Below are 11999 nucleotides of genomic sequence, written 5' to 3' on the forward strand. Positions count from 1 at the left end.
GCTTACTGTGGTGTTAACCCGCCCCTTTAAGTGCAGAAATCACACGTGTAATAAATATCATGGAGCCCGTTACGCTGCTTTATCTCGCTTACACACGTGGGGGCGTGGCTTTATCGCCCGCGTCATCTTATCAGGAAGAAAGGCTCCAGTTTACAGAAAGCTCTGTGGAAGCGTGGAGCCTGAACACCTACACGCGAGTAAACAGTGTGCCTGTAAGTATTCACAGACGATGTATTATGTCAGACAAGCTGTTATTTTACCAAAATGCTCGTCTTCGTTTTGCCTGCGTTGGCTTGTGTAACTTTCTTCGGAGACAAAGTTTCCCCGAGTTGACTCAAGGGCATCAAGCAAAGTAGCTTTCTATCCTCTTTTCCGTTTTCATGCCAGAGTCTGTGCGGATTTCAGTCTGTTTAAGTTCTTATCGTTCTCCGAACCACTTTTAGCAAAAGATACACCATTAATCGAGACAGCCTCTGAAGTATTGGCTTTTTAAAATAAATTCGGCATGTATCACTGTGATCATTAGGTGATTATTAAAGTGCTTCAAAGTGTGTTTTCATATTTTTCTCGAATCCTTCCGCGTGAGATAATCCCATCAAACGTGTTTCAGTAAAGTTGAAATAATTAAAGTGAAAGCTTCCTGGGTTAAATGTTTGTGATTGTTTTGTTTTTAATTAATTTTTTTTTAGTCAGCGTGTCCAGGAGTAGCAGCAAAATTCGCAGTTGCTATATTTGGGCTGCCATAACATCCATTTACGCTATTATTGGACAGTAACTTTGCTTTGATAGTGCAGAGTTGTGGATCTAGGACATGCCAGCTGAGATTCACAGATAATGGGTATTAGACATCTGTGCTCTGCAAAGGTGCAGCTAGAAAGCTACCGTTAAATTCAACCTGTTGTAACTCTGTTATTAAGATTCGTGTTTGTTTTAGGTCTCATCTGCTGCTCTCTCTGCTGGTTTGTCAGTGCACTATGCCTGATGATATGGCGAGGCCTTTAATCCGAGAAAGAGCTGGGGGCTCCAGACACCTTGAAGCCTCCATGATGACGCCCAGCACCCTGTTGATTGGCATCCTGGGCACCGGCGACTTCTCCCGCTCTCTGGCCAGAAGGCTGGTGGCCTCCGGCTATCAGGTTATGGTGGGCAGCCGAACCCCCGCGCGCTTCACGGCTCTGTTCCCCGAAGAGGCGGAGGTGACATATGCAGCGACACTGACACTCACGTTCACACTCACAGTGTAATTGGTGTTTTTGTTTCCGTCCCTCTGGTGGTAATTATACATTCCTTTGACTTTTCCCCCAGCAGTGATAATGGATGTTGTTGCTTTACCTCATAAACATAGCTACTAGATAATCTCAGTTGATTGAGAGAAGAAGATGAGAGGCAGTATGGGAGGAGCATACAGCAGTCAATCCATCAGCCTGCGCCACAATACATTTGCACCACAAGATGACTTCTTGTCAGCCCCTGATTAAGTTCCCATCTGCAGCTTGAATCATTTTTTAAGGTGTCTTCACCACAGGCATACAAATATGGATGAGGAACAGAGAGTGCTATTGTTATGTTTTTCACATGCTTACAATGGCTTCTATCAAATGCGTTCAAGTAATCCCTCTCAGCCAACAGCTTCAATTTAAGTCTTCTCTCAAGGCTCATTTTAACACAGTTGTCTTTACTCTTATGGGGTGTGAGCAGAAAGCCCCACTCAGCTGCTGTTAAAACCCCTCTGTTAGTGAAGGGCAGCCAATCAGAAAAAGGTTGGCTTAAATTGAGATGAAAGGCTGCACCAAGGTCCAATATCCCCTTATCATTTGTTTCGCTAATTTAGTGTTAGTGCCTCCTAGAATTCATGCTCAGTAATCAACCTGTCTTTTATAGGATCTGGAAGTTAGAGTTGGGCTATGTTGTAAACTTTATTGTTGCTCTGCCAAAAAATTGCTGACTAAAATCCATAAGATTGCTCGAGTTATGGTCTCATGTCAATGTTAGGTCTCACACACTATTTGACTAGATCCACTTCCACTACTGTCACCAGTGTGGAGCCTTTTACTAGTGTGTTTTCAGCTCAGTATAGGCACCTCGAAGCCACAGGGGGGGAAAAAAAAAATCTAAGGGTCAATTCTTCTTTGGAGTCAAGCCATGTGATGAAAATGTGTAACAGCTGAATAACCTTTAACGTTGCCTTAAAAGCTCATGTATGAATATAGGGTCAGAAATAGCACTTGGGAATTTAAGTAAGACGTGTATGTAATTATATACTCCTTTGCCACATGGAGTGTTTAATACATGGTCAAAGCACACTTAAAAACCACACACATACATTCATCCTAGTAATGCTACACCCCCCCCCCCCCCCCCCCTTCTTTAAGGACTTTCAAGGCTCTTCTTTGGATGTTGGCTACCTTTTCATCTGCTCACTGTCAAGGTGATCCCACACTGCTTCAATGATGTTGAGGTCTGGGGAGACACTCCATGATTGTCATAGACGTTATTGTTGCACTGCCAAAAACAGCACTGACTAAAATTACAGTAGATCCATTTAGCCATGGTCTCATGTCTCACCCAAACCGTGACACGAGACCATGACTGTTGTGTTCAATTGTATGTTCCTCTTTTCAAGCATTGTTTAGCACTGTGTTTGGGATCATTGCTGTCAAATGAAGTTGTTGCCATTCAGATGCTTTTTAAACTTCTTTAAATTCATAATGTCATCGATTTTGTCAAACCAGTGTCCAAAGAAAGGGTTTGATAGACATTCAGAAAATCTGGAGAACTCTTGCTTAAGACTGCTTTTAATAACTACAAGAAGGTCTGGTGAAGAGTTTTAAACAGAACTGTAATAGCATATATTATTACTGCCTGTTTATTCATTTGCAAGCTGCAAGAAAGGACTTCCTGGCTTATTTGAGTTTGAAATTCAAATAATCCCAATAAAGCTTTTTGGAGGTTTTTTTTGGTTTTCTTTCATGGCGGTTTTCAGTAAACATAGTTTGTGGTTAATGGGAACTGTGCAAAGCATTCGACTGAGACTGACAGCGGTGAGCTACAGGGTTTTAATTCAAACATACAATTTATCTGTCGCGTTCAGAGGTATGTTTTTAGAGCCAAATATGTATTAGGGTCAAGGAGATGCTTAGTGTAAATACTGTAGGCAGAGGTCTATGCTATGCTACGTTTTACTAATATTTGACCAGGCTGTATTTAACAATACTAGGAAATCAACTAATGAAACAAGCTAAATATAAGGGAAAGTTTTGATATCGAGCGTGAACGTTTCTGTCTTTGTCCGTCAGGTGACCTCGCAGATGGAGGCTGCAAACCAAGCAGACTTGCTCTTTGTTGCCGTGTACCCTGAGCACCACTCTACATTGGTCCACCTGAAGCCAGCACTAGCTGGAAAGACTCTCGTGGATGTCAGCAACGGTTTGCAAATCAAGCAAGAAGGGCCTTCCAATGCCCAACAGCTGGCTGATCTATTTCCTGAGAGTTATGTGGTCAAGGGGTTTAATACCATATCAGCCTGGACGCTACAGGCAGGACCACGGGATGGGAGCCGACAGGTAGGGGACGTCATCACCACTCTAAGACTATTCGCATTCATGGAGGTCTGGTGGTATATGCGGTTTCAAATGAAATCGGTTTCTAGCCTCTAAACATGTTTGTCTTTATGTCGTCTTTTTCTCCAGGTTTTCCTCTGCAGTGACGATCAAAATGCCAAGAGCTCTGTGATGCAGCTTTGCCGCAGGATGGGCTTCATCCCTGTTGACATGGGCCTCCTCTCCTCTTCACTAGAGATCGAAAACCTCCCGCTGTATCTGTTTCCATCTTGGCGCACCCCCATCATCTGCGCTCTGGCCCTCTTTGTCTTCTTCTACCTGTATAACTCCGTCCGTGATGTCTTGCATCCCTATGTGACTGCGAAGAAGAACAATTTATACAAGTTGCCCATTGAGATTGTGAATATCACTTTCCCATGTGTCGCCTTGGTGATGTTATCACTGGTCTACCTGCCCGGTTTGATTGCCGCCTTCCTCCAGCTGTGGTGGGGCACCAAGTACAACCGCTTTCCTAACTGGCTGGACCATTGGTTGATCCAGAGGAAGCAGTTTGGACTGTGCAGCTTCCTGTGTGCAGTTCTACATGCGATTTATAGCCTGTGTCTTCCCATGAGGAAGTCCGCCCGCTTCCAGCTGATCAACAAGGCCTATGAACAGGTTAGATGAAGAAGAAGAAGAGAGGTGTCGGTTCAGACGTTCCATGAGTCTAACAAACAGGACAGAATAAATATAATATACATATATATACAGAATAAATATACATAGTCTGTAATTAAATTTTCCAACAAACGGATGTATTCTGGTAAACTTATATTTAATCTGTTAAAATACATAGCAGTGGGTGTGCGGTTTGTGGAAGCAACAATGTTCCCCCATCACATTTGAATACAATGACCAGGAAAGACGTCTCCCTTTGTGCTAGTCTCTAGCCAAATATGCCCAAGGCAGAGGAGAAGGGAACTCATAGGCATTTTGTGCTGAAGAGGGGACATTTAAATTTGTGTCTGCATCTTACATCAGGCCTACGCTTTATTGTTGGACGAGGAGTCCTCTTCACCAAAGAAATGAAAATGCAAAAGAAGTGACACCATCTGCATCTTAATAAGATGTAATCTTCCTCGTAACCTTAAGCTTCATCTCCTGAGCTAAAGTCAGGGCTCTAACACACGAAACATTCATAAACCTCCTTATTTATTTATAATAACAGATAGTCATTGATTACTCGGTTATTATCTGCCCAGGTAGGCTGGTTGCTCTGTTTGTGGCAAGTTACAAAGCGCCCCCTAATGGACAAACTATGCAACATCAGCAATCAGAACATGGTTGAAGGGTGTTTGTACCGTCTTTTTAAGTGCTTTTCTTCAGCACTTCTTTAGCACTTGAGAGTTAAAGGATCTGAAAAGGCAGTTGTCAGTTTCACATTTTTGTCATGCTCTTGAATATGTTGCTGTTACCCTTGCATTGACTGCATGTCTATCAATGTTGCTTGTTACGCAGGTGAATGCTGGCCACCCAGATTCGTGGGTTGGGGAGGAAGTTTGGAGGATGGAGCTGTACCTGTCCGTGGGCATCATGGCTCTCGGGCTGCTCTCTCTGCTGGCTGTCACCTCGCTGCCCTCAGTGGCCAACACTGTCAACTGGAGGGAGTTCACCTTCGTTCAGGTACGAACCCACACATACAGTGGGGCAAAAAAGTATTTAGTCAGCCACCGATTGTGCAAGTTCCCCCACTTAAAATGATGACAGAGGTCAGTAATTTGCACCAGAGGTACACTTCAACTGTGAGAGACAGAATGTGAAAAAAAAATCCATGAATCCACATGGTAGGATTTGTAAAGAATTTATTCGTAAATTAGGGTGGAAAATAAGTATTTGGTCACCTCAAACAAGGAAAATCTCTGGCTCTCACAGACCTGTAACGTCTTCTGTAGGAAGCTTTTCTGTCCCCCACTCGTTACCTGTATGAATGGCACCTGTTTGAACTCATCATCTGTATAAAAGACACCTGTCCACAGCCTCAAACAGTCAGACTCCAAACGCCGCCATGGCCAAGACCAAAGAGCTTTCGAAGGACACCAGGAAAAGTATTGTAGACCTGCACCAGACTGGGAAGAGTGAATCTACAATAGGCAAGCAGCTTGGTGTGAAAAAATCAACTGTGGGAGCAATCATCAGAAAATGGAAGACATACAAGACCACTGATAATCTCCCTCGATCTGGGGCTCCACGCAAGATCTCATCCCGTGGGGTCAAAATGATCATGAGAACGGTGAGCAAAGATCCCAGAACCACACGGGGGGACCTGGTGAATGACCTGCAGAGAGCTGGGACCAAAGTAACAAAGGTCACCATCAGTAACACACTACAACGGCAGGGAATCAAATCCCGCAGTGCCAGACGTGTTCCGCTGCTGAAGCCAGTGCATGTCCAGGCCCGTCTGAAGTTTGCCAGAGAGCACATGGATGATACAGCAGAGGATTGGGAGAATGTCATGTGGTCAGATGAAACCAAAGTAGAACTTTTTGGTATAAACTCAACTCGTCGTGTTTGGAGGAAGAAGAATACTGAGTTGCATCCCAAGAACACCATACCTACTGTGAAGCATGGGGGTGGAAACATCATGCTATGGGGCTGTTTTTCTGCCAAGGGGACAGGACGACTGATCCGTGTTAAGGACAGAATGAATGGGGCCATGTATCGTGAGATTTTGAGCCAAAACCTCCTTCCATCAGTGAGAACTTTGAAGATGAAACGAGGCTGGGTCTTCCAACATGACAATGATCCAAAACACACCGCCCGGGCAACAAAGGAGTGGCTCCGTAAGAAGCATTTGAAAGTCCTGGAGTGGCCTAGCCAGTCTCCAGACCTCAACCCCATAGAAAATCTGTGGCGGGAGTTGAAAGTCCGTGTTGCTCGGCGACAGCCCCAAAACATCACTGCTCTCGAGAAGATCTGCATGGAGGAATGGGCCAAAACACCAGCTACTGTGTGTGCAAACCTGGTAAAGACCTATAGTAAACGTTTGACCTCTGTTATTGCCAACAAAGGTTATGTTACAAAGTATTGAGTTGTATTTTTGTTATTGACCAAATACTTATTTTCCACCCTGATTTACGAATAAATTCTTTACAAATCCTACCATGTGGATTCATGGATTTTTTTTTTTCACATTCTGTCTCTCACAGTTGAAGTGTACCTCTGGTGCAAATTACTGACCTCTGTCATCATTTTAGGCGGGGGAACTTGCACAATCGGTGGCTGACTAAATACTTTTTTGCCCCACTGTACTTCAGCCAGATACTTCATGCTAGCATGTGCTGTCAAATGGTTTTGTTCTCCGTGCTTGTAGGATGATGGTCAAAGACGTTGGAGACAGGCAGGACGTTTGAGTTGCACGCATACGAACAGACAGGCGTCACTCTGATGTGCAGACAGATGCACGCTGTGTCTCTTACACCACATAGTGAATGTGTGGCAGTAAGACACATATACAAACACTGACTCTTAGTGTTTGCAGTCCCGCAGCTGCCCCAGATTTGCTGTTAAACTTGTGCTGTGACAAAGCCGTTAGGAGGGTTGTGACTCAGTTTGTACACACACTTCCTCCTCTCCTTAACCCCCCCCCCCCCCCCCCCCCAATGGCCTCCAGTTTTCCAGGACGTGAAGTCTGTTTGTGCCACTTTTCCCATTTCATCTTCCTTTAATTCGGTGGCCTTTAGATTAGTCACATGTCAACAGTTTGTGCGATTAAAGCACTTCTAGACTTGTTGTCAACAGCATGGGTGCACAATTAGTTTGTTTTTGTTTTTTTTCTCTCTCTCCTTTTTTTTTTTTTTTTTTTATAAATGCATAAACACTGTCAGAGCTAGCAACTGTCAAAGTATCCAGAACCCTGTTTTTGGGGTCTATTTTTAGTTTCTGCTTCAGTGTGGGCGCTCTTGGACAGTTAAGGAACCGTTGAGTGATCTAGGTGTTTAATTTATATAAATTATATAGTCAATTGTGGTGGCATTGAGTTGCTATATCAGTTCTCAGCTGGCTAATATTTTAGGTGCTTTAGATGTAAAGTACACTGAGTTCTCGGGTAGAGCAGAAAAATGCTATATGTAAACCAGTCCATTTATAAGTTGCTGCTGTTACCCAGGCATATGCAAATTGTTAAGCCCAATGTGTGACCCACCTGCCACTGGGACACTAACTTCAATATAAGAGCAGTAAATTTAGGTCATAGTAATGAGTCAGGCTAACCACCTCCTATTACCAGTTTAAATTCCCTTTTTTTAAATAAATAAATGTATGTAAATATGTAACCTGCCAAGGGATTGCAGATGCAAATTAGCTGTAAGATAACAGTGTTACAATGGATCATGGCAGCCTTTATGTTAATTTTGCACAAAAAAACAAACAAATAAACCTATGCGTAAGGAATTTTGACTTTCAGTCCCGATCAAAAGTTTAAGAGCACTTGAAAAATGGCAAAAAATTATATTTTGCATGGTTGAATCTCAACAAGGTTCCAAGTAGAGCTTCACATGCAACTAGAAGAAATGGGAGTGAGACAAAACATATTTTTGAGCATGCAATTTATTGAAAACATCTTTTGATCGGGACTGTTTGTTATTAATGTGGCTTGCCTGCAGTACCGTTACAGTCCACCAGGGCTGGCCACACTTTGGGAATCACTGTTTTAGGTGACACAAATGCAAATAAAATGTTCTGGGTTTAAAAATAATGTGTTTTTTATGGTTTAATTTTTAGTATGTGTGTTTGTGTGTTTATGCACCGAATGAAGACCACCCTGACCTGCATGTTTCCATAAATTTGTCTTTGCTTTCAGCAGTGAGGATAAACTCAAGTAAACTTTGAAGTTTGCAGGACGTCACATGATATAAATAGAAAATTATTCATCTCTTGCCATTGCAACTCACTTGGTGTTTAATTCACCTCGAGCTGAGCTGACTACAGGAGCACTTGGAGAGCACTGTTTCTGTTGCTGAACCTGTGGAAGGATTCATAGCAGAAACCTGCAGCCGCCTTTGGCTGTTGGCTTTGGCTCTCTGACGACCCCCCACCCTCCCGTCTGCCCTTGCACGATGAGTTTTACGGTCAAAAACAGCCTCTAGTGTCAGCCTAACCCTTACTGCTACATGAGTCTTTGTTGCCGACCATCCCACCACTCTTTTTCTTTTACGTATTTGCTTTTGAATTGAATTAGATTTAAATTTCAGGGATATCCCTTGTAAAAAGTTTCAGCCTCAATAAATCTATTATGTTTTTTGCAACTAATTAGGTTCACTGGCAATAGGTCATCAACATGAGTGCGACTAAAAACAGCTTATTAGAAGTAAAGGTTGGCAGAGTGTCATTATTCTGCGAAGAAACTGCATCTACGAATTGTGAAACAAGAATAATTTAGAATAATATCCCTTAACATAAATTTATGAAGTCCTTGAATATCTCATCATCTACAGAGTCTCTGTATGTGAGGGACAAATCATTTATTAATGCCTGTGATCCTTTGGCCCTCGGGAGGCACTGCAATAAAACAGACACGTGTCTGTCATTGAAATGAATGCATGAGCTCAGAAACACTTTAAAGCTCTGTCAAACAAGGAGGAACTCGTATGTTAACATGATTCAGAAATGCTGCTGCTGTCTCAGGACCTAAGCTCTTTTATACAAAGCAGAACTACCCGGCTTTTTATCAGCACTCTGTTCAAAAGCCTGCATGACTGATGGTACGGCAGTGTTTCAGTGCCTATTTGATTGGCAGCTTGGACGTCTGTAAAGGCATCATGAATGCTGAAAGGTATATACTGTATATACCTTTAAAAGGTATACGCAAATGTTCAATTCAAGTTTATTTATATAGCACCAAATCACAACATTTGCTTCAAGGCGCTTTATATTAAGTAAGGTAAAGACCTGCAATAACAGAGAGAAAACACCAACAGTCAGACGACCACCATATAAGTAAGCAGTTGGCAACATTGGGGAGGAAAAATTCGCCTTTGACAGGAAGAAACTTCCAGTAGAACCAGTAGAGTTCGATTAGAAAGTGTGCTAACTAAAATGTAGCTCATTTTTAAATCTATGATGGAAACAGCGATTTTAATATTGCATTTTTTTAATTGTCAACACAAGGAAGCTAAAAAAATTCAATCAGTGTTGTAAGATTTTATTAAAGGTATTATCCCCTTTATTCTGTCTCCTGCAGTCCACACTCGGCTACTGCGCCTTATCCATGGCTACCCTCCACACCCTCATCTTCGGCTGGAACCGCGCCTTCCTCTCGGCCCAGTACTACTTCTACATGCCTCCCACCTTCCTCCTGGTCCTCATTCTCCCCCTCGCGGTGCTGCTGGGCCGCGTGGCCCTCTTCCTGCCCTGCGTGGGCCACCGGCTCGGGCAGATCCGCCGCGGCTGGGAGAAGAGCCGGCACATCCGCTTCATCCTGCCAGATGACGACTGCCGCAACGGGCTGGAGAATGTCAGTAATGTGTGAGAAGCACCGTTTTCAGCAGCGTGCATAGAAAACCCAGACTCATGAATATAAAGCACATGGAGGATAAAAGATTTATACACTCTTTGAGCACTTTGGAGGATCATCTCTGGCCTTTTGAGGGGGTTCAGAGAGGATCCTCTTCAACAATTAGCTGGAAGACTCTTTGAGATTTTTAGAGCGGTGGTGCCACCTTTACTGCTCGATGCATTGGTAGTTAGACTACTTAGTTAACATTTAAAGTGTTTTATCGATCTCTTTTCTGTTAATCCAAAACTGAAGAGCAGTATTCATGCAATCAAAACAGCCTCTGTAACCTTACAGCTGATAGTCGAGCTTAAATGAGGTTTACTATGAGCATCAGAAGTGCGCTTGGCTTTCCTCACGCTGTCTGCATTCCTCTCTAGGAGCATTTGGTGCTGTACAGATCTGTTTCTATTTGAAGTCATTTGAAGGTTTTCTTTTCTAATTTCTCCTTTTCTTCCCTTGACAGTGATCAGCACTGTGTTAAAACTATTTGTTTTGGGAAAGGCATATCTCAAAGAAAAACTCCTTCCCAGAGTTGACACTATGTTTTGAATCCTCTCCTTTACAGAGAAACACTGCAACAGTAAAATATTAAACTATAATATTTAAACACTGAATATCATCATAATCACTATTTTTCACAATATTTGACACGAGTGCGTATGTTTGAATTAAGCCATTTTCTCAAACGGATCAGCCGCCTGCCTTGTCGTAACTTAGAGGTGCTAACTGCTCATTTTCCAGATCGATGCACGTAGATGCAGCATCCAGGCCAGCGAGATGCACGTCTGCTGCTGCCATCTCGCTCAGGGGAATCTCACCACGGCCTCTGACTTATTCAGATGTAAAATGTCAGATGTTTCTGCTGCTTTTTTTTTCTCTCTCACTCTGATGAAGTAAACACCAACACAGGCAGTAATATTTCAGTTAAGAAGCTGTATTACAATATTTTACTGTCATTCACTGTTTTACTGTTTATCCAACTGGAACTGGATAAATCTAAATAAGAAATTATTTATTTAAGCTTACTTCATGTCAGGTGACAGTCCTGACACTAAACTAAGGTACAGCTAGCTTATATTGGGTAAGGTAAGAGGCCATAGTTTAAATGTAACCAAGCATCGTGTGACATTAATACTTGTTACACACCAAACTGATTGAAAATAGAACTCAGATTCATTTTAAGTGGATATATCTGCATGTAGAAAGAAATGCAATTTCAGGTGTATTGCTCTTTTAGGAAGCGTGGCACAAAATGAAGTCTTTCACATGTTCTAAATAATCTGTCATACGGAGAAGGCGGAGCGGAAATATAAAAACCGATTAAAAAGGAAGTTTTGACTCTTCAACCAACTTTTTCTTCATTAAAAAAAACTCCCAAAACAACACCTTTGTACATCAGCCCTACGTGCACTCTCATTTTTCTGCTCTTGCCAGAGATTTTCATTTATATGCTGGATCTGTTAAGTCTGTGTCTGTCATCGTGACAACATGATGATTTCAAGTGTTAATTTATAAAACATGGAATAAAGTTTTCTATGACAGAGCGAGCTTTCACATCTCTGGTGTTTGTCGTCGTTTTTGGAGTTCTTCAGATTAGATTAACTTCTGGATTCAAATAAACCATCTTCATGTTTTAAATATTACACTTAATGCCACCAAATCCCCCCCCCCCCCCACACACACACACACACACACACACACACACAGCCGAACATGTCATTTTGTGCTTGCTGCCATCTTGTGGTGACTTTTTCTATTGTCTTGCACGACTTGTCCTTTGGATTTTTTTTCCCCCACTTCATGGCCTCCTCAGTCAACAGATCCCAGTCCAGTAGAGGATATTTGGGATGTAGTGGAAAGGGAGAGTCACATCATGAACAACCTGCTGACAGAGTAATGTTTTCAGC

The 11999-nt window shown here is 42.6% G+C and overlaps 1 protein-coding gene across 2 annotated transcripts; it reads left to right on the forward strand.

Annotated features, from left to right (window-relative positions):
- The first annotated feature begins 124 nt into the window (after nt 1-124).
- Nucleotides 125-11646, forward strand: LOC101485634 (metalloreductase STEAP3). 2 transcript variants are annotated; one of them, XM_004552585.2, is made up of 6 exons: nt 125-212; nt 935-1196; nt 3297-3563; nt 3690-4217; nt 5058-5222; nt 9778-11646. In XM_004552585.2, the coding sequence occupies exons 2-6, from the start codon at nt 975-977 to the stop codon at nt 10063-10065; spliced, it is 1470 nt and encodes a 489-aa protein (XP_004552642.1). In that variant the 5' UTR covers nt 125-212; nt 935-974; the 3' UTR covers nt 10066-11646. The 2 variants fall into 2 exon arrangements, with proteins under 2 accessions (XP_004552642.1, XP_004552643.1); XM_004552586.2 differs by having other exon boundaries at nt 145-212; nt 969-1196.
- The last annotated feature ends 353 nt before the right edge of the window (nt 11647-11999 follow it).

Source organism: Maylandia zebra, linkage group LG23, assembly GCF_041146795.1.
Source record: "Maylandia zebra isolate NMK-2024a linkage group LG23, Mzebra_GT3a, whole genome shotgun sequence".
NCBI lineage: Eukaryota > Metazoa > Chordata > Actinopteri > Cichliformes > Cichlidae > Maylandia > Maylandia zebra.

Bases quoted from the DNA above. Each gene is read 5' to 3' on its own strand.
- LOC101485634 (XM_004552585.2), top strand. From the start codon at position 975: ATGCCTGATGATATGGCGAGGCCTTTAATCCGAGAAAGAGCTGGGGGC. The intron at 1,197-3,296 runs GTGACATATGCA...TTTGTCCGTCAG, and splicing joins TGTTCCCCGAAGAGGCGGAG to GTGACCTCGCAGATGGAGGC. The intron at 3,564-3,689 runs GTAGGGGACGTC...CTTTTTCTCCAG, and splicing joins CACGGGATGGGAGCCGACAG to GTTTTCCTCTGCAGTGACGA.